The sequence below is a fragment of the Lagopus muta genome, chromosome 1 (assembly GCF_023343835.1).
Source record: "Lagopus muta isolate bLagMut1 chromosome 1, bLagMut1 primary, whole genome shotgun sequence".
Lineage (NCBI taxonomy): Eukaryota > Metazoa > Chordata > Aves > Galliformes > Phasianidae > Lagopus > Lagopus muta.
In genome coordinates, this window is record NC_064433.1 from 91,262,598 (window position 1) to 91,290,066 (window position 27,469).

Here is a 27,469-nt window from a genome sequence, read left to right on the forward strand (position 1 = left end):
CATTTATGTATTGCACAATATATATATATTATTGTATGTTCATGGTTGCCAAGAACATGGATGATTAACATTTAGTGCACAGATATTACAGAAAAGGGTAACCCCTTAAAAAACAAAATGAAGAAAGTTCACTGACATAGGTTAGCCCATGTCGAGCAGGGGTGACAAAACCGAAGATAACTTAAAAGGACTCTCTCATTTCCAAAGGACTGAAGATCAGTTTTTTCACAAATTAATACACATAAACAGAAGCTGCATTCCTATCAATCTCGCTCTCCTATTTCAGAACAGAGCGACCAAAGCACCAAGTAATCCTATATTGTGTGTATCAATTTTCTGTTTAATGGAAAACAAACTGAAGTGACTGCCAACACTGCAATTCCTGCTTTGAGGAGCCAGATGGGACAAAAATAAGGAGACAGAAACAGTAACACAAAACAATTAAACCACAGGAATATACAAGGAAAAGGTAACCGAGGTCAAGCCAATGGTACCATCAACTATGAGCAAAGATCACTGAGACAGCAGAAAAACAAGCTAGCAAATATACAGCTGTGTGGCACTGTGTTGTAGACTGCTTTCTGGTTTTCAAGTGCAACTGGCTTCTGTGTCTCCACTTGCATAGTTCAGTTAAGCTACAGGTGGAATAATGTAGAATAACTTCACCAGCGCAGAAAGCAATCATGTGAAACCCTCTTTATTTAGGTTACACTGGTTTATAGCTATTTCTGTAGTGAGCTCCTCTTACGTACTAAATTATAGCTAACCAGCTTTTCTTCATTTATTACCTTGTCCAGATGATTCTGCTACACTGCATTTTCATTTTGCTTTATAGACAGCGTGCTACTTTCTACAAATCACTCATTAAAAGCTTTTAAATGGCGGCCTTGAATACGTCAGTTGATTTATTTGGAACTTGAAAAAAAACACATCTTTATGTATTAGGATCACTCCCAACATTTTTAAAGAGCGACTTGATATGCACATGCACTGTGCCTTTCTGCTATCTGCTAACAGCTTCACGGAGATCATATCAGGGAATTTGCTTCAGACATATTCCCTTCGTTAAAATCCTCCAAAGCCAATTTGTTATCAACACGTCTCAGTAACACACTGCTTTTTTCAATTGCCTATCTGTATTTTTTTGAGGCTCACTAAGGATGGTGTTTTTACTGACAAAAAATAAGTAACAAAACATGGCAGCATGTTTAAGGCACTACAATGTTTTAATAATTAAAAAAGTAGTATTCTTTTCCTGCAATGTTCTGGTATGTCTTCCTGTGTACAACCACTGAATAATCCAACACCATACCAAATTTCCTGCCAGACGTCTAATAGATGGAGAGTAATGAAGGTATTTGGGTTTGTTTCAAAGATGTATTTTCCTCCCATTCATTCATGACACTGAAAATTTCAATTCTGGCTGCAGCAGTTTCTATTACTCAGAAAACATCACTAACAAAGCAGATCTGCGGAGCTCAGTTGTGTCCATCAGCCAATCTCATTTCACAAAGCATTTGGTGTGCACCAACACACACCAACTACTACAGAGCTGGTTTTCTGGGCACAGAACAAAGCACAGTAGAAGATACAGTACACCAGAAAGTTAAGCCATATATATTAAAGTAGCAATCAAACAAACAGGTGAAATTATAGAGCTCCTTTTTTTCAAGCAGCAGTTAATACACCAGACTTATAAAACGAAGAACAGCATAAAACACCTCTCCCAATTATGGCTTTTTTAGCTGTGACAGATGCAGTGTCTTCAATTTATGCTGGAGAAGAAAATTAATGTGAGAGGTTTAGGATGTGAAATGTAGCAGTGCACCTAAAAATACCGAAACATCAAAAGTGTTATGCACAGAATTAAAGAAAGGCTGATTAAATGCCCTGAGACTATCTCCAAGTCTGCAACAGCACCAGCTACAAAGCTCTTACCTTGAAAGCTGTCTGACTTTAAAGTAACACCCAATCCTACCCACCTTCAGTAAACCACTGCTGGTTGTATAAACCAGTAACGTCACCAAGTGTGACACAGCCAATATTGAAACTGCTGGCCTTACCCGCCTTGTTCTTCAGCCCTATCTATGAACAGATGTGCTTCCAATCTGTCAGTAGTTTTGGTTTTACCGTGGTTCACCCTGGTGAAGAGGGGGAAACGAATGAAGTCTGATTAGGAAATGGGAGAATGTGCTAAACTATCTGCATAATGATATGTTTCCAGTTCTCCCTGTAGCAAAGGCTGATGAAGCTTTACAAAATTTGACCACAATTAACCTCACTACTGGTTTGCTTACAGTTAATTTGTAGATCTCAGACCTTTCCTAATCATTACAAAACAGTACCAGAAAACAACAGTATTATAAACTGCACACCTAGACAAACATATGCCCTAGCATATGAAAGCCTTCTTTGAAAAGGTGGAGGGAAGCTCCACAGACAGCACCACAGCACTCTCACTAACAAACGTTGAAAGCTCCAGAAATTCCTATTACAAAGGAAGATGGTAGAAAGCCAGATGCCAGCAAGAGTATCAAAGGCCAAGGAGAACGTACTTATTCTGAAATTCACTCTGTCTAAAGCACAGCTCCTGACAATCACTGTGAGCAAAACCACGCAACCGATTCATCTCTGCAAATTATTTTAGACTAATAAAGTTTCTGCAGATTGCCCACTCTGCCAATTAATAAAAAATATACATATTAAAAACAGTCTTCAGCCCTCTTCATGGCCACTTGGAGCCATCCTCAGCAGCACGGCCCTCACAGAAAGCAAATAAAGCTGTCACGTTAAATACTTCAGAGGAATTATGGATCCACTTCCTTCTTACAAGAATCCCAGGCCGTTATTGCTCTAGACAGATAATTGCATGCTATAGTTCACCTACACATAAGCTCTCATGTTGACAACACCCAACACTTCAACTGCTATCAGAACTGACTCAGGACTTCTTAAGGAAGTAGCACGTCTCTAAATTTGTCCTCCTAAATTCATTTGACAGTTTCAAAGCAGAACTTAGGTAGGATACTACAGCTTACTGAAATTTTTTTTTCCAATGTACAAGCCCTGTGACGCTTCAAACGACTGAAAGGAGTGCAAATCTCAATTTCTACCACAACCCAGCAGCAGGATTCTACCTACCAGCATCAGATTAAGACGACGGCCAAAGTGCACCAGAGCACACAGTGCTTCTGCCAGCCTCCTAGAGCAGCTTGGCTTTCTCTGGAGACTTCAGATGCAAGCACTATTTGAAATGGAGACTAATTAGCCTACAAATGCTGAAGAAAATGTACCGCAGATAGACATAAGACCCCCATTTTCCCTCTAGCACACAGAGAGAATTCTTAATGGATGATGATGTCCAGAGGGCACATACCAGGCACGTACACATTGGCTCACCTCCACTAGACCTTCCTTTGCAACTCTGTCCTAAACTGACCATGTTTCAGGGCAGTTATCAGAAGATCTTGCAAAATCAAGCAGAGTTTTGCAAGGATATAAATTCCCAGAGCGAGCCATCTGCATGGGGAGGCACAATATGATGTGCAGATCCCTCTTGGAGCAGCTGTTTTTGAAAGCTGAAAGGGGCTATAAATAGAGTGCCACTTGATTGCCAGTTCACATGAAACCAAAACGCAGAGTAAATAAGAAACAGCAGTTCCTTCTTAGATGTGTCCCTCCGATATACAGGCACCTAAGTACTGCCTGTATTTTATTCAGTAGCATAATGACACTATCCAAGTCAACGGTTCTCTGTACAGTTATCACTGGTGAACACGTGTCTTCCAATGCATTATTAACTGCATTGTCAGGTTCCTGCTGTGAGACCTCCCTTCTGCTTTGCTGGCTGAAAAGGGTGGCCAGAAGCAAAAAGACAAACAATCTATTTTATTCTGTATAACTGTTTTGACAAATTTACCAAAAAAGTGAGGAAAAAAATAATAAAAAGCACAGATGATGGATTTGTTTCATAACACTCCTGCTAAGCCAACCCAAGACACCTGTCCTGCCTTTGCTCTGGCCCTCAGGCTGCTGACGAAGCCCAACAGGTACAAGTTTCACTACCAGTTCAGATGAGCTCCAGGAGGACCAACAACCAGCACCACCCACCTGACTTCAACACAGCCTCCATCCAAATAGCAACAGTCCCATGCAGGGCTGCTGCTGTGTGAAAAGACGACCCATAACACATGTCAGAACAGCACATGAAAAGCACAACAGGCCTCCCATGGCTTAAGTCCAGACACAAGCAATCCCATTGGTGGGTGTATTAGGGCAGTAAATGCTATTTTGATTACAAGTGTGATAGTTCTACAAGAGAAGCACACTACATGCCAAGCCCAGAATGTGATTCCAACTCCTAGCTGCAGCTTAAGGCATAAAGTTCAAGGAGTGAATAATACTTGCCACCACTAGTAACTATCTCAGCATGAGTCCAGCTGAATGTCCCATCTGTCCTAGGGAAAATGTCCTCAAATGCTATAATGCTATGGAACACATTCAGGTTCAATGAACACCCCTAACAATAAGATCTTACTCCAGTCACCAGAGTGATGTTTTTAATTGGTTATGTATATTACACAGGAGCATTATTCCACATAGGTCATCATAAAATTAGGACTGATTTCTACTGATGAAATTTCACGTCAATTACGAGAGCCAGTGTAACGTCCAAGCAAAAATTCTCATAGTGTCCCTTCAAAATCTATGCTCCACAGCCCCAATTTTAACAAGAGGCTTTTCTGCTCTAACAGGAGCAAACACAAGGAACATTCCTCATGTGTCCAGGCAGAGGAACGCTTGCATTTCCAGGGGAGGCCTGATGGTAGCTGCAGCCCCTCACAGGGAGTGGATGGGCAGCACTGAGCTCTGCTCTGTGTGACAGCAACAAGGCCAGACGGAACAGCATAGAACGGTGTCAGGGGAGGGGCAGCTGGGGGTTAGGGACAGGTTTTGCATCAGAGTGCAGTAGGCATGGAACGGGATGCCCAGGGCAGTGGGCACGGCCCTGAGAGCCGGAGTTCAGGGAGTGTATGAACATCGCTGTCAGACACAGGGCTTGGATTTTAGGTGGTCACGTGTGGGGCCAGGAGTTGGACTCGGCGATCCCTGTGGGTCCAGCCAACCCGGGCTGTTCTATGATTCTAAACTGGGACAAGCTCCAGCCAAGGCTGCCACACACTGCCATTCAGATAGAAGCTACCAAGCCAAAGTCGGCAGGATCAACAGTTTTCAACCTCACAGTTTTTCACACAGCGTTTACGTGCACGCAGAGGGTGGAAGCACCAGGAGGGGCTCTGCTTTCTTCTTTACCCTTCCCACCCTGCCGAGCGCTTGGGATCCCCGAACATCACCCCGTTCCGCCGGGAATCGAGGGAGCTCCAGCAGCAGCCAGGAAGACACCGCCAGCACTGCGAGCACCCCACGGTTCGCCTCGGGAGCGGGAGTCACTCCACTCCCGGGGCACAAAGCCGAGGATTCGCTGCCAGCGAACCCACCGAAGGCGAGAGCTCCGCGACGACGCGTGTAACAGCCAGCCCTGCACCCAGCCCTGCGGGCAGGGGGGTTCGAGGCACGCACGCACCCTCCGCCATTACCAAAGAACACCACCGGCTCCGTTTCCTCACGTGGGCGGCGAACGCGGCCGCCCCGCCGGCCAACAACGGCCGTGAGGGACGCTCGGGGCGGCCTCGAGCAACAGTTCTGCCCCCTCTCCCCTCGCGGGGCCCCGGCAGCGGCGGGAGGGGCGGCACAAGCGGGCGGGGAAACTTGGCGGCCGGGTTCGGCCGCCGCGGAGGGGGGAGGGAGGGTGACCGCTTCCCGGCCCGCTCGCCGCCGCGCCCTTACCCAGGTAGTGCCGCCGCAGCAGGCCGGGCTCCTCCAGCCCCAGGCTCCGCTTCCTCACGTCCCACAGCAGGTGGGGGCAGCGGCCCCGGGACATGGCCCCGCGCGGGGCCGGGCGCTCCGCTGCCTCCGGCCGCGCCGCGCGATCACCATGGAAACCGGCGCCCGCCTCGCGCCGCGGCACCGACGGGCAGCAACCGAGAGAGCGAACAAGCGAGGGAGCGAGCAACAGCGAGAGCGGCGGGGCCGGCAAAGGCTCCGCGCCCCGCCCCCAGGGCGCCCCGCCCCCGTGAAGCCCCGCCTCCGGGAGCGGAGGGAGGGTGGCGGGGCAGGGGCGGCGCTCCGATACGCCCCGCCTCTCACGCGAGCTGGGAGCACCGCCTCCTCGCTGCGGCGCTGGGGCGCCGTGGATGTGACGGGTGACGTAGATGAGCTGAGCGTTGAAGCCGCGAGGAGGCCATCTTAGGTCTGGGTGCGCGGCCGCGGGTCTGAGTTTCCGGCGCCGTCCATCTTGATAGGGAGTGTGATGCCGGTACCGTGGCCATCTTTGAGCTGGGCACAGGGACGACTCTCGTGCCCTTCCCAAAGAAGGCCGGCAGCGCTCTGCCCAAAGCGCCGGCTCCGCTCGCCTCGCGAGGCGTCCCCAGCCAATCGCGGCTGCCGGACCTTTCCGCCCTGCCCCGCCCCCTAGCCGATCCGCCAATGAGCGCGCGGGATTCCTACACTCCTCCATCCGGCTCGAGGGTGGTGAGGGCGGGGCGTAGCGGAAGGACGGCGGGTCGTGGGGGGACGGAGACGCCGGCGGGGTAACCGGGCGGCACGCTGACACGCCAGTCGTCGAGGGTCTTCTCGTTGTGCCGACATGGCGGCCGCAGTCACGGGGCTGCGCGCCTCCTACCACCGCCTGCTCGACCGCATCGAGCTGATGCTGCCGCCGCGGTTCCGGCCTTTCTACAACCACCCGGCCGGTAACGGCGGGGGGCGGGAGGTGGGGGGCTGAGCGCGGGGAGAAGCTGCTTGGGGCGGGTTCCACTCGGCGAGGGGTCCGTGCTGCCCGGCGGGCCCTCAGCTGGCTCAGAGTTTCGCTCGGGGGAAGCGTGTCACCGGGGAGAGACCTCCGGCAGTGCTGTTTGCCATGCAAACAGGCCGCACGGGACAGCCGCGGAACTCGCGATAAAGCCGCAGCATCCCATAGGCCGGTGCTTGGTTCCCGCGTGCCGCATCCTTGACTCTTCACCTAGCTGGGATGTGTGCGGTGAGAACGGACTTTGGTGCTCGGGTGGTTGCTCCATCCCGTAGCGGTGCCCTCCTGGAATTCGTACTGTGGCTTGTGACCACAGAGGGAAAGCTGCCGCCGTTCAAATCTGTGTACCAGATTCGTTAGGGCCACATAAACATGTTCGTGTTGGTGGACCACGAGCGTATGTATACATCATAGTCATAACCCATAAATAGCCAGCACCCCAGTGGTGAGAAAAAACGCCAAACAACCAGGTATCAAACCCAAGCCTCTGATGTTCAGCTTCAGCCCTGAATGCCTGAGCAGAGGGGGCTCAGAAACCTGAGCAATAGATGTCACTGACTGCAAACAAGTAGGTTACAAATGAAAGGCTGACGTCGTATCTCCTGGAGATAACCGAGTTGCTGATCTAATGTGGGAATGACATCAAGTGCCGTTATTGTGAAATTATACATCGCTTGCAGCAAGGGAAGAACAAACTGTGTTTGTTTCTTTCCTGGCACAAAGAAAGCTTCCAGGAAAATGCCAGCTCTGAAGAGGTTTGTTTGGCTGGCACCACACAGCTCAGCTGCTGGAGGACAGCAAAGGGCTTGGGACATGGCATGTCAACTGCTGTTGTGCAGGGAGCGCAGCTCCTAGCCACGCAGGCCTGGACTGGGCTTGTACTCCGGCTCCTTTGCCCTCCTGGGTTCATTTGGCCTGACTAAACAGCTCCCCAGGACAAACACTTCTTACATTTAATATAAAGTAAACTTCTGTTTGCACATACAGTGTTCAAACTAGCATGTCCTGGTTCTGAGCAGCTGCTGTCTAATTTGTCCTTGAAAAATGGGTGTCAGGATCCAGGAAGAGCCTGCCCTGTCTGGGGAGTCCTTGTTGCTGGAACATCTCTTGGGGAGGGTGTTCTGCTAGCAGGATTTAACTGCCCTCTCTTAGGACCAGCTTGGCTCAGCTGTCCTCAGCTGTTTCTTACTTTCTTAGTCAGTAGTTTTAAGTTATCAAATTATTACCAAATTTACATAATGGAGGAAAAAAAATATATTGTTACAGTGAGAAATGTTCTGTTCTTAAGGTGAAAAGTAATCTGCTAGAAGTTACTAGCTGCTGACTGAAACTTGATCACTGTCACAAGCAGCATGGGTCTTACTGTCTTAAAGTCTTCATGCAAAGCTGCCAAGCTAGTTTTTGCTGCATTCTGTGTTGCAGTCATGCCTTTTATAGGGTTTAGCTGGCTTTAAGGTGACTGAACAACTGATATTTGTAACAGTAAGTCTTATCCCCTATGTTGTAAGTTGCTTCACAAGTACTTGCTGCAGAAACCTTGTGGCTAATTTTTCAAAGTCATGGTTTTAAACACAAGGGTGCTTAAAACAAGCTGCATAAATAGTTACTGTAAGGCTGCATTGTTAGTTAAATATTAGCTCACATAAAAAGCAAACAGCCCATGTCCTAGTATTTATTGTTTATATTTTAAAACTTTGACTCATAATATGTAACATATTATAGTGGGAAGTTGGTTTCATCTCACATGTTATCTGCCTAGCAATGCCTCAAACTTCATGTATTTTGACAAAGTCGGGCCCAGTGCCCTGACTGTACCCCAGGGTGGTGGGTGGACATTTTGGATCCTCATCTTTCTTTAAAGACTTGGAGCAGTCTGCCTAGATTAACGATGTCTGGCACAGCTGACAGTCTGCATACTGCTGGTGTAGTGTTACAATACTTTGTTTTAACCAACCAACTGCTATTTCTGCACCACTGTAGGATATATGTAGTTATGAGAGAAATGTTTTTCCAGATCCTGCTCCATTGATTTTTCTCCTTTCTGTATCCTTATAATCCTTGTTTGACTATTGGCAAAATATTGAGATGGGAGGTCAAAGACCTGCCTACTCAGAGATGTGCATTAGAGGTCCATGAGAACATGCTGCTACTTGTTTTCAATTTGTACTCTAACCGTCTAATAATGCTGCTGTGTAGGATGTCTTTTGTAGTATGAAGAAATGGGCTGTGATTTGGAAAGGGAGCAGGGTCTGATTTATTGCAGCACTAATAAAAAATATTTCATGGTTACAGTTTACAAGATTCATAGAATCATGGAATGGCCTGGGTTGAAAAGTACCACAATGATCACCTAGTTTCAACCCCCTGCTATGTGCAGGGTCACCAGGCTGCCCAGAGCCACATCCAGCCTGGCCTTGAATGCCTCCAGGGATGGGGCATCCACAGCCTCCTTGGGCAACCTGTTCCAGTGTGTCACCAACCTCTGTGTGAAAAACTTCCTCCTAACATCTAAGCTAAACCTCCTCTGTCTCAGTTTAAAACCATTCCCCCTTGTCCTGTCGCTATCCACCCTCGTGAACAGCCATTTTCCCTCCTGATTATAAGCTCCCTTCAAGTACTGGAAGGAAATAGTTTTCAGTTTTAGATTCAGTTTACAAAGATTTCAAACTCTAATTCTGTTTGTTTGGTGATAGTCTAAGTTTTAATCTTCATATAGAAACTGTTTTCATTTTTCCTGGCCTGATCTCAATATTTTCATTATAAATATGTTTTGCAGTACCTTGGCTGCCTGAAAGTAGGAATACCAATCTTTCTTCCTCATCTGTTGCAAAAATGGGTGGGCTGATTATGCAACTAAAAGTTGATGCACAGAGTTAAAGAAATATGAGCATTAGGTGATAAAGCACAATATATGCACAGTTACACAATATCACTGTGCAATTCACTATACTAAGAAGAACCCTAACAATCTACACACACAAAAAAAAAACCCCGACAAAAACACTACAAACAACAATAACAACAAAATCATCAATAACTCAGAACTTACTATGAGCATTAAAGCAACTACATCTCACTGAGTAATTTAACTTTTCTCCCCATTCTTTCCTCAGGTCCCAAGACAGTTTTCTTCTGGGCACCTATTATGAAATGGGTAAGTATAAGATGCCAACTCATGTCCGTTCATTAGAGGGTAATCTGCAGAAACTCATTGGGCAAGGAATAATTCCCAGCAGGTAAATGAGCCTTCAGAAAGGTTTGATGCCAAAGCTCTGATTTTTAGTAGATGGGGAGGAAAAATATTGGGGTGAAAAAATGGGCAGTGCAACACTCCAGGGATACAGGGGGGTTAAAAAAAAAAAAATAGCAGTGCTTTCTGGAAAAGCTGTATGCTTCACTTAGAAAGTTTCATAAAAGCTTTCTTTTATTGAACACTCACTGTTGCTTGAGGTTGGCATGAACTGTCATAATTCAGAACTCTGAAGGCATGTATTTTTACGTCAGTAGCTGTGTTCTTTGTACAGTTCTGCTTCTCAGAAAGTTTGGCCTGTGTCTGTGCACATGAAGTGTATGCCTCATCCTTGTCATAATCTGTACAAATTAAGTAAATAATAAAATAGGTTGATATACCTGTTTGATAGCAAGCATCAATACAATCTCTTCTTCCTATGGCCAGGTGGGTCATAAATCTGTTGTTGTGAACAGCGGATCTTACAGGCCACAGGGAATACATGATGCTGCACACAGTAGGTTTTTTTCTCTGTCAGTCTAGGTGGGTGCTGCACTATCTGTGGTTCACCCCTGCCATTTTCTGAGTCTCCCAGGCAATGTGCTCTTCTGAGCAGGTTGCTGTCTGCTGCTCTATCATAAGCGCTAATACACAGATAGTTGTTTGTTTATTTGTTTTGTGAAGGTGGAGGAAGGCCTACTTGTGCTCCCAGTGAAGTTCTTCACTGATAAATTAAAACAGCTTTCTACTACAAAGCAAGAGCATGTTGACTTGCAGGTACCCAAATGGACTGAAAATCTGTACCTCTGTGACACCACTGCAGCAAAACTGATCCCATAAATGAGGCAGCATGCAGAAGTCTCTACCCTTAAAAACTGATCTCTTGAGTGGAGCCCAAAGTAGCCCTTAGTGGCAGTCATCGAGTTAAAAGCATTAAGGCTTTTTTTGTTCACGTATTTTGGTTAATTTCTGTAGTAGAACAACTAATTGTTTCCAGTAGAGGGCAATAACACAACAAAAAAAATCAAGCACCGTATTTGCTAGTAACATTCTCAAGAAGTCAGTCAAGCTATTTGTCACTGCAGTGGGGAATTTTTCGCTTTTACTGAAATTATATTTACAAAAAAAACCAAACAAACAAACAAAAAAAAACACTTTTACCTCCTAGAATGAAGGTGAGAGAAGACTGCACATGTACATCTTTACTAACTGAGCTTTTGGAAGAAGGGTCTTCCTATTTAGACAAGATTCTACTTGCGGCATAAAAACCAATTTGTTTTTAAGAGCAAATCTGCTTGAATTAACCTTGTAAATAACAAAAAGGTGCCTGGGATTTCATTGCAAGCTAATCACAGCCCCCATGACTTATTTCATCCACAAAGGACTGCAAGTGTACAGGGTCTCCACAACTAATTACTCAGCTCATACATCCCATTTGCTGCATAGTGCACACAGAATAAGCTCTAAGCTATACAGCGTCTTCCCCTTCTGAACAACTTAATAGGTTTTGGTACAGGATTGCCTTAATTAATTTCTTTTTACAGGGTTTGGTGTGCGCTGGAATGGCTGATATGACTAGACCAGCAGAAAAGCTCAGCACAGCACAGTCTGCAGTGTTAATGGCCACAGGTAAAGCCAGCTGTACTCTGTGCTTGTATGCAACACCCTCTCTACAACTGTACCCACTCCTTTTTGTATTCTGTCAGCACTAAGTCACTTACATAAAAAAGGCTCGGTATGCTAGCTCTCACTGTCACTGTTACATGATAATTCTAGGACACGTTTATACTTGCTATTCAATCTATGAGAGTTCTGTGATTATGTAATAGGTTTATACAAGTCTCTTAATTTGGAATTGTCTGGAGCAAGTTGTTTTGAGTTAGGATATAAATTTGGTTCCTTTGATTACAAATGATACTCTTCGCTCCAGGAAATAAAACTCTTCTGATTTGTTCACGTCAAGAAATTTTGAAATCAGTCCAGAATATTGTGGCTTTTTTAGAATGGATTTGAAGGGATTAAACAATGCTAGATGGAAAGAATTTCCATGTGCTACAAGAACTTGGAAGCAGTGGTACACAGACCACTGCACTGCTGTCTGCCATGGGTTTTCACATTGACAAAACCAATATTCCATACTCAAGCATCACCCTTGACAAAATCTGGTAGAAGAACTTGTGGCAGGTAAAGCTGAGAACCAAAACTACAGCTGCCATCTTGTTCCTTCTATGGATTTAATTTTGATATCTGGCTTTGTGCTATGTGCTTTGCGTGATGTGTTCTATGATCTCCAAATGGGTGCAGCAAACTGGATATACTGCAGCAAAATGCCATTGCTCTGCAATTGCGCCAGGGTATTAAGGGTTAGACTGCTGTAGAGCACAGAGAGTCTTTATTTGATATAGAACTATGATTAACGTTATTGTCTGGTTATGTTATCGTGGAAAAATGAAGCACATACCTGTATCTCTCTTACTGGCATTTGCTGTGCTTCTGAGAAACAGATGATTGTAAGAAAAACAGTTGTCCAGCATGAAGTTGTAAGACTGGTGTACTTAAACTAGCCCAGGATTCCATCCCCAAACTGAGGGGATGTCTGAATATTTTAATGACAAAGACATAATGTCTCCTAACTTCTATTTTCACTCAACAGGCCTTATTTGGTCAAGGTACTCTCTAGTTATTATTCCTAAAAACTGGAGCCTGTTTGCGGTGAACTTCTTTGTTGGCTGTGCTGGTGGCTCCCAACTCTTCCGAATATGGAGGTATGTATTAAGAAGGACTATGTGCACACTGTAATTAAGCACTCATACCATGTAGTCTTAATCATGAAATTATAAATTCCACCAGTTTTCAGTGTCAGTACAACAGGCAAGGGGAAGTCAACAATTAAACATTACATTTTGCTACATTTTTAGTTTTTCAGATGAATAGCAGGGAAGCTTCTACATATTTTCCTTACAGCTAGAGCACTTTTTAAGGAATGATTTGTGTAAGCTGTAGTTTCTGAATTTAAGGCATTCTTTAAAAGCTGTAGGTCTGTCTGACAAAAAGCCTACACCGCTTCATAAGCTTCGTGCTTCTGTCAGCTTTCACTGTTGAATCCCATCAGTTCCAGTTGGATCAAAGGGTCCTTAAGCATAGCAATGTGATTTTTGTTTTTGTTTTTTTTTAATTGGGTTATTTCTTGAGGGGATCATTTGGCAATTTCTCCCTTTTTAAGTACTGGACAGAAATAATGCAAACTTAGCAACTAATTGGGAGCTTTTTACATTAACTAAACTACCCTATCCTGAGTTTCTACTCTCAAGTTCTTTGTAATTTTAAACTTCCTTTACTGAAGAGGTTGTTACAAATACACTGTAACTGGAGCTCTAACCTTAGTCTCTGCTTTTCTTTCCAATAGGTACAATCAGGAGCTGAAAGCAAAACAACAAGAGCAGCTACTGCAAAAAGATGCCTAACTCCATAGGTCAAATCTAGCAACGCACAAACCCTTCCCCACGGGACCTAGCTTCACTAATTTTAATATTTTTGTTCTCTCAGAAACTGAAAAGGAAATCTGAAAGTCTAGAGAACATGCATTTTCTAAGTGCAAATAACAAAATATCTCCATATGTTCAAATAAAATGTGACCTTTTAAATTTAAGTAAAATTGTATGTCTTATGTCAGAGAACTTACATTGTCTCTTTAAAAGAAACTGACTGTGGATTGTGCCTTGAATTACTTGTTGGGCCTTACCTTACCTGACTGCTGAACAGAGCCTGGCATGAAATGGACTGTTAGCCAGAGTCCCAGACAGGAGTATATTTCCATATCACGGTGACATCTGTGTGGGGTTTTTACCCTACTTTAAAATAGTTCCTTTTTTATTTTTTATTTTTTCCAAGTTTCTGCCATCCTCTACAACTCAGGCTGAAGATGGGCACATTTAGGTACCTGGTTCTTGGGAATGTGAAAAATGAACAGCCAAAACATCTGTTACTCACTTTTCACACCCTCCTTAAGTATGTGCAGATTTTCTGTGAAGCTGTGCACTCAGGGAACTCTCCAAAGCTTTGGAGGAGGTGCTCTGCTGCTGTCTGTGGCATGTTATGAATGAAACCTTTGAAAGCCAACCTCTCTCCCTACTTAATTTCCTGTAAAGAGAAAAAAGTAACACTGTGAAACAGCTTCAGAGCAAAAGCTGTACATTACATTGCAGAAGTCCATCTGTATCAGGCAATTGTGCTCAGAGCATGGCATCCATCAGCTTCCCCTGGCATGCTGTCACAGACCTTTTCCTCCAAAGCTATGAGCCTGTAGCCAGAGGAAAAAAAGAGAACTGTCAGAGCAGCTCCTTCTGCATTCAGCTCTCAGTAATATGAATGCCTTGAATGATGAAGTTGACAATGGCTTCTTATTCTCTCCTCTGCCGTACTTTGCCCAATCCAAGTTGAGGTACCACTCCCATGTGGCAAGGGTGGAGACAGGAGGAAACTGTCTGTATTTAACAACAGCTGCAGCACCTTGCTGTGGCACTGAAATCCTTGTGTTTCTCACCCTGTGTGTAAACTATCTAGCAAAGAGTATTAGTGCAGGACAGCATTTTCTCTCCTTACAAGACACGTGCCTGATACTGCATCAGATACCCTTCTCCAGAGGCTGTCCTGCCTCTGAAAGCTGTCTCTCTCCCAGCTGGATTCTGCTGGAGATGTGTGCTGTAATTGCTGTAACCTCAAGCATTTTCTCTTGCATATCTTAGTTCTTCTCGCTCAATCCATGTAGGGTATCACCTCAAACAGTGAACTCTCCAGCTGTGTGTGTTTGCTGAGCTGACAGAGAGTGGGATGACTGAAAAATATTGCCAGGAAGAGAGGTGGTATATTTCAGTCCCCCTCCCTTCCCAGTTCATGACGAGACTCATCCAACAAACCAGAATTGGGGGGGGAAATAAGTGTATTAAAATATTCACAAGATTACAACAGAAAATGTGAAAGTCCATTCAAGAAAAAATATCCAGGATAACTTTCCAGATGAGTCTGTAAAAGCAAAAGCACTAACCGTTGATACACAGGATCTTCACGTAGTCAGGCCATGCAATGCATATCTAGCTCCCTCACACAGATTATACACCTGTCTTACAGGTGTTTGTTCTCCCACATACCTCCAAATGGAGGGTTATGAAAAGTATCCAGTCTATATTCCCAATTATATTTACCGCATAAAAAGAGCTGCCATTGTAGGGAGACAGAAAAGATTGCACAGCACACTGATCTCAAGAGGCATTGAACTTGATTTTAGAGTGCAAAAACACCTTTAAATGAAGGGTTTAGTAGCCTTAGGGCAGTGAAGAGCAGGGAAAGAGAAGCCTCAGAAGAGTACAAGTCCTGAGCATCTTTATATGATTTTGTAGTTTGTTACCTAAATATTAGCACCACAGGCCAATGGCCACTGCCCAGAAGTCTTACCCACCTTTTCGGCTTTGATAGTTTTAAAAAGAAAATAATTTCATCACCTTTGTAGTGTCAGAACAATTTGCATTTGAAGTCCTAGGTAGATATATTACTAATGTAAAATCCAAGACAAAATTTTAAAACAGACTGCAAGTATTTTGGTCATAATTCAAATGGCCTGCATTTTACCTCAAAGAATCCACTCTACAGCAACGCAGCTTACAAGCTGCATGTATACATTTACTTCAGTTACCAGATGGTTACCTGAGCAGTTCTCACAGGTTTAAAAAAGCTGAAAACTTATTTCCAGCTCATTTTCTCACGAACTGAAATAGTGCCAAAGCTTCAAAAAAAAAAAAAAAAAAAAAAAAATCCAAAAACAAAAACCAATGCAGGTGTCCAGTTATTATCATGTAGTTAAGTATAGGGACATATTTGCCAACCTATAGTGGCTCTTTAATGAACATGTGTAATGTGTGATTTAGTGCCATCTAATGAACACACTGATGATCTCCCTCACAGAACAACTGCTGAAGACAAAAAAGGCAATGGAGATTTGTTGTACTGAGTATAGCTACTGATTTACTAACATCAATATCGTTACGCCTAATACCCTTCAAAATCTATTTCTGCTGATCAGTAATAAAGAAGAATATATCCACTGTTAGTAGAGACAAAACTCTTCAATTTGCAGCTCTGTTCAGAAGAGGGGATGACAAAGATGTGTGATACCATTCATATTCTTGTCTCTAGGGGGTGCAAGCTGGCTCAGCAGCCAGAGCCCAAGCTGGCACTCCCAAACTGTATTCCTATAATGCATACAAGGTCACTTTTACATGTAAAAGCCTATTTTTTTCCTCCTCACAGCAGAGAATTCATTGTAAATCTTTTACATCATGCAGACCTTCCTCAGCTCCATCACCCATGAGTGCTTGCTCACCTAACAGTCATTTGCTACTGCCTCAAGACTCTTGTCAGTTCTTCAGCTGGGCTGCAGCAAGACCAAAAAAAGCTAGCAGTGGTACTGACACTGGTTAAGGACAATACACTTCATTTTCCTAAAAGTACATGCTGTTCTTTTCCACCTGCAAAAGAGCATCAAAGAGTTAAGAAAAGAGCAGTTGAGGACACCCGACTGAATTTCTGTCACCATAACATCACAATCTGATGACTTTGTCTGATTTCAATCTCTGCTTGCTAGCCATCAAGGAAATTAGAAGTCATCTGTCACTTGAGATGATGTCACTAAGTAAACCAACTAACATCAGTCCCTTTCATCAGCACAGACTATTATATCCAAATAAATAAGCTAACACACTGAGTGCCCAAAAGTTCACAGTAGTTCTGTTCCATGCTGCCTCAAGTTCATAGTGTCATAGAATGGCTTGAGTTAGAAGGCAGCCTAAAAACCATCCAGTTCCACCTGTCTGCCATGGGCAGGGCTGCCAACCACACCTCAGGCTGCCCAGGGCCCATCCAACCCAGCCTTGAGCACCTCCAGGGATGGGGCATCCACAGCTTCTCTGGGCAGCTGTGCCTCTGCCTCACTACCCTCTGAGTGAAGAATTTTCTCCTACCATCTAACCTAAATTTCCCCATTATGGAAAGTCTCCAGAACTCACAGTACTCAGAAGGAGCTTACAGTACTCAGAAGGAGCTTATAACCAGGAGATAGACTGACTTTTTACACAGGCTGATGGTCTGATGGTGATAGGACAAGAAGGAATGGTTTTAAACTAAAAGAGGGGAGATATAGATTAGATATTAAGAGAAAAATCTTTACTCTGAGGATGGTAAAGCACTGGAATAGGCAGCCCAGAGAACTGTCTATCACACTTGAGACTGATTTCTACTATTCCTATGGGGAAGAGAGCTTGTTTCTTTCCTAAAACAAAACAAAACAAAACAAAAACAAACAAACAATAAAAACACTTTAATATGCCTTCACACACAAGGCTGTCTGAACCCAAGCAGCCTTGCAACGAGAATTCTCTCTTTAGGTACATACCTGTACCTAAAGAAAACCAATGAAATTACACATTTCCTATAGTTAGCACCAGAAGTAGCAGGATTATACTCAGATTCTTCAGTAGAGCCCAGCAGAAAAACAATCAAACAACAACAAAAAGCCCCACAAAAACAGTGACTTCAGAGCAAAAGACAGACAGTCCTATTTTCTTGTAGCACCAAGTGTTTGATAGTTAAATTCATCACATTTCTCCCTTTTACTCTAAAATGTCTAGGGAGAAAGGTGGTAATGCACAGCGATGAGCATAGGCAGATTAAAACAAAGGTTTTCCATCAACTAAGCTCCTGTTTCTTGCTAAGTGTAAAACAAATATTTGGAAGAAACAGCCCAGATAGGGAAAGCAGCAGAAGGATTCACTGCAACTTTAGCAGCACTTCTAACAGAAGCAAGAGTTGTTAGGCAACCAGTCAAGCATGATCCTGATGAAAGAATATAGAGTTTGCAAACCCAACTTTGTTGAGAAAAAAGAATGAAGAAAAAGCCAGACTCTTCTCAGTAGTACTCATGGACAGAACAAGGGGCAATGGTCAAAAGTTAAAAATCAGGGAGTTCTACCTGAACACATGGAAACATTTCTTTTACTCTGAGTGTCCAAACAGTGGGATAAGTTGCCCAAAGAGACAGTTTCCATCTGTGAAGATACTAAAAATGCAATTGGACACAGTCCTGGCCAAACTACTCTAGCTAAACCCAACCTGGGTTTAAACAGATAATTTCTGGAGATCCTTTCCAACCTCAACCATTCTGTAAATGATTCTGTGAAATAAACCAAATTAGGAAATAGGTAAGAATCTAAGAGGTTATGGTAGATCAAACTGAAAATGAACTGCTGTTAGAGAAAAGTTAACACCACATAAGGATGTACAGAACAGAAATCCTACTTACTATCTGCTACTGTGAAAAGACCTCAGCTGGAGTGCCACCTCTAGTTCAGAACACCAGATTTTTGGGTGCATATGGGACTGCTAAAGAAAGATCCTCTTCAACAGAAAAGAACAATCAGGGATCCCTGACAAGTTATGAGGAGTATCATCTACAAACAAGAAGCTGGGAAATTAGATTAATCAAGTAGTAGACTTGTAGAAAAGAAGGAAATAAACTGCCCTCCACATCTGTCTGTGCAAATAAAGATTATAAAATTAAAAAAAAAAAAAAAAAAAGAAAGAAAGAAAAAAAGAAACCCACACTGAATTAAATACCAGAAGGGAAAAAAAAAAAAAAAAAGTGAAGCTCTAGATTTCTTCCAGAGGTTATTCAGCCTTCATTAAAGGCTTTTGAGAACAGAGAAAGCATCTCTTCAGAAATGGCAGAGGTATAGTGGAGCCATGAGGGAGAGGCAAGGGAATATCAGAACTTCCAAATCCCTTGGAGCCTTTTTTTGTGCTTATATGAAGTGTCATTTTTGAGAAAGAAAGACTTCATTGCCTCAGACTTTCAGTGAACTTTTCAGCCACCTAGAGCTACAGCTTCCTATCTCTTTAACTCACTAGCTCTTCAATTTTCACAGGTAAACTAAAATTTCACAGAATTCATTAGGTCAATACTATCCCTGTACCTTAAAGGACTAAGCTTGCATATACAGGCTTAATATAGAAGTAAACAATTCGGTGAAGTGTGTTAGACAAGTCAGGCAGATCTGAACATTTTCTTCACTTGCAGAGGTAAGACATCTATTTCTGATAGCTAGGAGTCACAATTCTGCTTACAAGACCAAATGAGAATGTCTACCTCATAGGAGAAGGCAGCTTTTGTACTGACAACCTGATTGAGAAAACATGAATACCCTGTGAAAGTTACCTTTTTTGTATTCACCTCAACAACAACAAAAGAAATCAGGCCCTATAAACAAAAAAAAATCTCCAAGTCAATCTAGAATCCTCAGGCATCTTCCAGTTTCTCCATTGATACAATAAAAAATATTATTAAATTGTGATGTGAGTTTGCACTTTCTCTCTCATCATACAAGATACAAAAAGAATATTGGCAATTTATAAGCAGAATTCTTAGCGCATTTCAACATGCAACATTGGTCTCACTTCTCTACGATTAAATAGACTATTTACACACAATACATATATATCTTTCCCTCTGTATGCACATGCATTGGTCCTAGCCTAGGCATCAAAGGCCACATGTGAGTTCTCTGGGTCAAATTTTGTTTAAGCAATTCCAGTCTGAAAGAGTGTTTTGCTATAGACAGGTTAGGATCACATCTCAGTTCTTCCGAATGTCAGCATAGACCACAGACTCTGACTTGTTAATCTTGTTGCTGTGCTGTCCTCCGGAGTGATCTAGCTGCGCGTAAATGACTGGGCCCTGCAAAGAGAATAAAAAACACAATCAGTATTCAGAATAGGTCATATTGTCCCTCCCTTCAGCAGGGGCTACAGCAAGACCACACAGCTTTTATGACTGTTTGCGACACTTTGAAGCAAGTGGAATGAGCCCTCACCTATAAATGAGCCTCTAGTCTGCCACCTTTATCATACCAGGAGTATGTAAAAAATTTCCTCCCTTTAACACTGTTAAGGCTGCTTGCTTTCTCAAAGAAAAGCTAAATCTAGAATCATCTGTTCTGAAAAGCAGCAATTTTTAGATGTTGTAGAGAGAAGAAACATACTTGGCTTAGTCAGATGTACGCCAATGCAATATTTTACAGGAGAAACTATGCTACAGAGTTACCAGTAGATAACCGAGTGTACTAAATGCACTGACATGTCCTGTAAATCTCAGCACAGCTGTACCAGTCAGATAACTAAGGAGAGAACAAACCTGCAGCCTCCTCAGGACATCACAGTCACTGGCCAAGCAAACGATGGGATCAAGGTTTACACAGCAGCGAGCCAGGAAATACTAAAATGGTTCAGTAATGCAAAATTCTTACCTCGCTTTCAAACCAACCTAGCTCAGAGTTTTGAAAAAGGAATTGAATCCTTGGTCACTTAGGCCACCAAGGTTCCCTTTGCTACAAACCAACCCAAGGCGTGGTGCAAACCCACAAACAAGAGAACTACTTAAGACCATAATTCCAGAAGGGCATAAAATAATAGGAAGCATCCAAAGGAGGGCTCTGAAGATTGGGCAGGGTCTGAAGGGCAAGGTGTGTGAGGAACAGCTGAAGTCCCCTGGTTGGTTCAGTGCAGAGCAGAAAAGCTGAGGGGAGGCCTGATGGCGGCTGCAGCCCCTCATAGGCAGCAGAAGGGCAGCGCTGAGCTCTGCTCTGTGTGACAGAGACATGGCACAAGGGAACAGCATGGAGCTGTGCCAGGGGAGGGCAGCTGGGGGTTAGGGATTCTTGCTGCACCAGAGGGCGGTGGGCATTGAACGGGCTGCCCTGGGCTGTGGGCACGGCCAAAAGTGCTGGAGTTCAAGAAGCATCTGGATAACATTCTTGGACACAGGGTTTGAATTTTGAGTGGTGCTGTGTGGAGCCTGGAGCTGGAGTTAATGATCCTTGTAGGTCCTCTCCAGCTTGGGATACTGAGTGATCCTACACACATCTGGTATGCTTGGTACCTTCTTGTGCCAGTCTGCTCAGCATGGCCCAGCACTGACAGTTATTGCCAGGCTTTCCCTACAAAAGACTGAAACACAGCCACACACCTTTGTTCTATTTGCTGGAGTGGAGGACATTAAAGTATCGTCTTTCAGGAGAGCATGCAAACACACAGCCCTTTCCTAAAGGGCATCATCCAAAACACAGCCACAGGAAAGCAAGCTGTAGCTATTCCAGATGAGCCAAGGACAGGACCGTGACCTGGAATGCCTGACAAGGTAAAGATGGGAGCTCTATGAAAGCTCTGACCTGCAGCTCCCATTCTGCATACCACAACTGAAATAAACACAGAGCAGAAGGCTGTGACTGCCTACCAGGTGATCTAAGAGGAGAGACCACATACAAACATTACCCGCACAGGACAGAAAAGGACTGTTTTGTTGGGCAGATGGAAGAGGGCAGAAATTACAAGGATGGATCTTTCTGTTTGATTCAGGGTCTTCTAGCTATTTTTGCCTCAAAATGATTTCATTCATTTAACTCCATTTCTGTTTTCCTTAGTTTCAAGAGAGAACAAGCTTTCACAGATATTTCTCCCAGTCGCCACTCTCCAATTCCATTTATCTTCCAAAGCAAGCAGGGGCCAAAGATGAGAAGATACCTTCTATTCAGAAAACAAAATCCTTGAAGGATCACTTCTGCACAGCTGTTTTCCTTCCAACACAATGACAAAGCATGCACCTGCTAAATGCCTTGTTCTCTTTCAGAAGAATATACAAACAAAATGTCTTCCTTCTAGGTAAAGCAATCCCCAAGTTACAAAGAAAAATATTAGAGAAAGGGGGAGAAAGAAGGAAGAATATTTGTAAGTAGATATAAAATGCTGAATATAAATAAAAGATTAAATAAATGATATAAAAAAGATATGGATGTCTTAAGAAAGATGAATTTTAGAGTTTGGTTAGAACAACATGGGGGTTTTTTTCAGCACTATTGGCTCTCACATTGTTCTGGTCTCTGAAACTGTATTTGGATTATGTTATTAACTCCAATTAAAGCTTGGTGCCTATAAAAATGTTAAGGAAAAGTGAGCCTAAGGTGTATTTGTAAGCAATTTAGGAATTCTCACCTGCCTGAAGTCATAGTTTAAGGAAATGGTAAATTACACTCTATGGCACCTTGTATGAGTTAAAAAAAAACTACAACTGCATAAAGTACTCAGTGTGACATCTTAAGTTTGCTCAAAAAATCCTGATGAGTCAGTTTTCTACCGCAGGAGTCCACTTTGGATCAGTTATGTTACCACCACTATTATTTTATGCCAGGTTAAATATAATTACCCTGCTCCAACCAGAATGTCAGATGATGATGATGATGAAGCTGACTGGTGTGGTCACCTGATCCAAATCAAACTATTGTCTAGATATATTCACCATCACCTAAATAAATGGAATATTAACTAAAACAGAAAAGAAGGAGCAAGGGTTTATTACAGTGCTCCACCTATTTGATTTGTTGCCAGCTGATTTTCTAGTCTAATTCAATGTGCTCCACATGTCTCTCGCGTGTCTGCTCAGTACCGCCTCACTGAAAAGTAGCAGCTGAAAAGTAACCAGTTTCACTAGCATACTTCAGAAACTATTGCAACAAGCTTCTGGAGCTCCATCAGGGAAAAGCTAACATGGTGCTTTCACCTTTCATTGCACCAGAAAATGCCTCCCTAACATAAGGAGAGAGAAGAGAAAAAAAAAGATCAGTTACAAAATATGGGCAGTCCTTGGTAGGAAAATGCAAGGGCTGATGATCACTAGCAAACTTTTAAAGGACACTAAGTATGCAGGAAAATCTATGGGAACCACGTCAGAGTTAGCATATTTTCAGACCATACACATCTGCCTTTCAGTTTACTTGCTGCAACCCAGATTACTAGCTCAACAAGGGCATCCATCCAAAAAATTCATTTAGTTCCTGTCCTCACCAGAAATGCTTTCCTACTTCATCCAAATAACAGTCATGATAGAGTATGAGTCACTGCAGAAGATGGCATGGCAAAGAAACACTGTACACAAATTTGACAGGACAGAACATACCTACTGAGAAGGAAGAAACGGTGAAAACAAGTGGAATTGAGTCAATCAAATGAACATTAACAAAACAAGACAAGTTTTATCTAGATTTTAAAGGCAGGCTCTTATTAACCACTCCAGTCCATTCCAGTCAAAATCTGAACCATTTTTAAACCTTGATTACTTGATTATATTGCCTTCAGGTTCAGAGATTCACTGTTCTCTAAAGTCATTATGTTTGCATAATAAAACTCTGTGTTCTGGAAGTACTGCACCTGTCAAGAATACAAAATGCACTTCACAAACAGACTGTAAGGCCAACAGAGTGGAGATCTTCCCCTTATCCAGCTCACTTAGCACTGTATTTTTCCCCCTGTAGTATTAACACACATCTCTGTTACTTTGTCAAGAAATTTGGTGTCACCACTGATTTTAAAATTTCTCAAAGTCCACACACTACCCTGTAGACACGTGCTGCAAGATGACATTAAGAAAAAGCCCCTTTTTGACTTAAAATCATGCAGGATCTGTATCGCATGGGAAAATTGCTGAACATACACAAGAGGTAAGAAATGGCTTGCAAATAGGAAAATCCTGTAAAGAGCTAATCATATATTGCATTGAAGCCCTGTTTGATGCATGCCCTCTCCCTTCTGACTGCTTTCTGACAGGATGTTTAGTCTGAGTAAGAGCCACCTCCTTTCCTTCAAAATCAGTGGGAACACAGAAAAATCAGCCTTTACCAGCACCAGCAAGAACAAGACAAATTTCATAATTTCAAGCCCACAAAAGTCAGGTGGTTCTGCAGAAAAGAAATCTCAGCAGCAAGAGCCAACTTCAGACTGATCATTTCTGGTAAGCGTTTGGTTCATTTTCATGTAAAGGAAGTACATGCCATTTAGAGCATTTCAGAGCAATGAGAGATTAAGTAAAACTCCTTCCCAGCACAATCCTAGAGCAGATTAGGCAGTTCTGATGAATATTACATATCTAGTAGACAAGGTTATCTCTACACTAAACAGCTACCTGTTACCAACTCCTGTCTTCTTCAGGATCTCATAGTTGCTCTTCATTACTGGCTGTGTATGCTAACACAGAAGATAAGAGCCATCTTTTTCATACATTAGTACACAAAGGGCAAAAAAACTACCTCAACTTATATCAGAGCGTTACCCTTTCAAATGCACATCTTCAAGAGAAGAGTTCACTGGTCCCAGCGTACTGCCCATCTCTCACCCAGCTCAGATACCTCCCTCCCTCCTCACCTTAACAGACAGCGCCTAAGTCACACGTCCCACCCTGCCTCCAGCTTTTCCACACCATCTCCCCCACACTCCAGGAGGATCCTGCTTCAGAAAGCAGCAGGAAGCAGTTTACCTGGTGTGATCTGGCGGGTACGCTGTTTACCAGACCCTCTGTGTCGGAGGGCGACTTCTGCGGAGCCTGCTTAACTGGTGACATCAAGCTTTCAGATGTACCGCAGCTGACGAGGTGGCAGAGCAGTGTTTGCACGACAATGTTCAAGAGGCACAAACAAACAAAAGAAAGAACAAAAAACAAAAAACGAGTGATGGCAAGATGAAAATGGCAGACTACGCCAAAGTAAAAGTGAACATAATGGATTCTGTAATAAACACATACAATTCTCCATCTCTCCCTAGTCATTTCTCTGTCCCTTCTCCTAGTCTGACTGCTGAGCGACATGAAGCGACAACTGCTAACACTGAACAACAGCTCCTCCAAAACTCTTGCTTCCTAGATATTCTCATTCAAGCCAGCCAGTCTAAAGCTTTACAGCCCACATACCTATATGTTTTCTTCACATAGGTTTCAGACTCAGCAGTGATAAACAACAGCTATCTTCTAACTACTAGCTAAGTAGCCCCAGTTACTGAAGCAAGCATGATACCATTGCCACAGTAAAAGCAAAAACTTGCAAGAGCCACCAGCTCTCCATACCACCCAAGGTACTTGCTACTGAACACCACATTAGTTCCCTTGCTTTTCTTTGGGCAATGGTTCCAAAATAATTCTGCCCACTCATAAAAGACAGTAATCCCTGGAGTGATTATTTTAAGAGTTACAAGTCTAATCTATGCTATGTGCCCAGATACAGCTACTTGAATATCTAAATTGGCAAATCTTGTTTGAAAACTCAGAAAACTGTCTTTTGGTAAGAACTAACACCTCTAAAACAAGGTTGCTAGTTTTCACTTGATGCTTGCTTCTTCTCACTCACTTAGAGCAGGATTGAAAAGAAAACAAGCCAACAATAGACAGAGAAACAAATACCACAGAAATAAGTATATGAGCCTTCAAAGTTAAGCTCAGTAGCTTCTGGGTAGTGCAGTACTGTTTTTCTAATGCTATGTCTACCTTCTGTTACCCATCCACCCAAGAAGGAAAACTGTCTGCCTCCTTGATTGCAAACACATAAGCTCCCTTTGCTACCACAACCCTCTTGGCATCCTTTCCTCACAATCTTTGTAGGAAGACAGTGTACAAAGCAAGTATAGAAACAAACAAATGAGGACTGTGACATTAAGCAGACCACCTCTTCACAGGGCAATTGTACTTTATCCTTTGGTAAGTCTAACTATAGAAGATTTAGCTCTGCAAACATGCAGCAGTTAAAAAAAAAAAAAGAAAGGGGAAGGGGAAGGGGAAGGGGAAGGGGAAGGAGAAGGAGAAGGAGAAGGAGAAGGAGAAGGAGAAGGAGAAGGAGAAGGAGAAGGAGAAGGAGAAGGAGAAGGAGAAGGAGAAGGAGAAGGAGAAGGAGGAAGGAGAGGGGGAAGGAATGGGGAGGGGGAGGGGGGGGAGGGAATGGGGAAGGGAAAGGGGAAGGGGGAGGGAAGGAGAAGGGGAAGGAGAAGAAAAGGAAAAGGAAAAGGAAATGGAAAAGGAAAAGGAAATGGAAAAGGAAAAGGAAAAGGAAAAGGAAAAGGAAAAGGAAAAGGAAAAGGAAAAGGAAAAGGAAAAGGAAAAGGAAAAGGAAAAGGAAAAGGAAAAGGAAAAGGAAAAGGAAAAGGAAAAGGAAAAAGACTGCAAACTAAGTCACCAGAGCAAGGGGTTTCTACTCTATCTGAGAGACACAGCAGCTCTTCTGTGACCAAGATGACATAACCATGAATTGTTTGCTTTATTCACAAAATTTCTAAGGTCCATACTAGCTAAAAGTTAAAATTTCTTTTTAAGCAGCTCATGCACATAGGTCACTGCAACTGTAAGTTTCAAGTGGCAGAGCTCTGAGCCACAAGAACACTTAATAGGGAATTTGTTTTTATCCTGATACAGAAAGGACTTTCTTTTGCTTTAGGCAATGCACCAGCAAGTTCACTGCGGGAAGAGATGGAGGGACACCATTCGAGAGAAGCAATCCCACCCCAGCTAGACATGAGACAATGAAACCCAAGCATCCAGTGAAATGCATCATCCCTTTGCCACAGATTCCAGCACAAATTAAAGTGGAGTTATGGAGCATAGAGCTGGCTGGTTAGTCAGCAAAAGAAGAGGAAATGTGTACACATACACACAGGTATTAACAGCAACCACCAACTTGATTAGTTACCATGGTGTCTAGTGGGACTGGAAGAGAAGACCCAGCCCTGCTACATTCCCAATCTGGCGTCTATATCAGGATCTCTGTAAGGAGAGGAAGATAAGCAGGATCCGATCCCAGCACACCAAGGCAGAAAGGAAAAATAAAAACAAAAAACAAAAAAACACCAAAGTCAGATCATGAACGGAAACTGCGGCCATGCAGTGCCCCAGCCCACCTCAGTTCAAGGCAGAGTTGTTATCTAAGAGTAAGTGCATCTCACCACTACCACCACTCATTAGGTTAGTGTCATGGAGAAGAAAGTCTGTAAGTTTGAAGGGGGTCACAGCACATTTGATTTCTCTTAGCATGTCATGCAGAGCTGGCATGGTCATCAAAAGCAGTATTTAATCTTCAGAGATTACTTCCCTGGGAGAGTAGTTAAATCTACTACAAGAAATTACAGCACATAAGCTACTTCTCCAGGCTCAGCTCCAGCACATATCCTTCAGCAGGAGGACACTGGACAGCGGGGTCACTCAGAAGCAAAGCATGTGAACCATCTCATGTGCACTTTTGGTGCATGACACTCCTTCTCAGTTTTCAGGGGAAGGACGCATGCAGAAAGTGGAAAGCAGACTTTCCACACAATTTTGAGCACTTCACTGCCTTCACTGCACTCAGCTTTACCATTGGGAAAAGCCAACTCACTTTCTCTAAGCTCTCCAACTGAGAGAAGGAGAAGGTAAAGCTCAATTTAGAAATCTCCACGAGTTTATTTTTTGAGCTCTTTTCTTCCACCCTACA

The 27,469-nt window shown here is 43.3% G+C and overlaps 3 protein-coding genes across 10 annotated transcripts in view; 1 reads left to right on the forward strand and 2 right to left on the reverse strand.

Moving 5' to 3' along the window:
* Nucleotides 1-6,114, reverse strand: part of DCAF6 (DDB1 and CUL4 associated factor 6) — an 81,844-nt gene extending 75,730 nt beyond the window's left edge. For 6 of the 7 annotated variants that reach the window (XM_048937180.1, XM_048937173.1, XM_048937162.1 and 3 more), the window contains exon 1: nt 5,848-6,114. In XM_048937180.1, coding sequence (XP_048793137.1) covers nt 5,848-5,941 — 94 coding nt within the window. In that variant the 5' untranslated portion in view covers nt 5,942-6,114. The remainder of the gene's footprint in view (nt 1-5,847) is intronic. The other variant, XM_048937188.1, reaches the window with a different exon arrangement.
* Nucleotides 6,115-6,597: 483 nt separating this feature from the next.
* On the forward strand, nt 6,598-15,919 carry MPC2 (mitochondrial pyruvate carrier 2). The gene is made up of 5 exons (XM_048943195.1): nt 6,598-6,812; nt 9,982-10,022; nt 11,642-11,726; nt 12,751-12,862; nt 13,504-15,919. Exons 1-5 carry the CDS (start codon nt 6,707-6,709, stop codon nt 13,559-13,561), a joined length of 402 nt encoding a protein of 133 aa, XP_048799152.1. The 5' UTR covers nt 6,598-6,706; the 3' UTR covers nt 13,562-15,919.
* A 3,280-nt stretch (nt 15,920-19,199) lies between these two features.
* The window catches only part of MPZL1 (myelin protein zero like 1), a 32,905-nt gene continuing 24,635 nt past the window's right edge, over nt 19,200-27,469 (reverse strand). Inside the window, exons 5-6 of one of the 2 annotated variants that reach the window (XM_048943169.1) lie at nt 24,502-24,607; nt 19,200-19,878 (exon numbers count right to left, since the gene is read on the reverse strand). In XM_048943169.1, coding sequence (XP_048799126.1) covers nt 19,777-19,878; nt 24,502-24,607 — 208 coding nt within the window. In that variant the 3' untranslated portion in view covers nt 19,200-19,776. The remainder of the gene's footprint in view (nt 19,879-24,501; nt 24,608-27,469) is intronic. The other variant, XM_048943180.1, reaches the window with a different exon arrangement.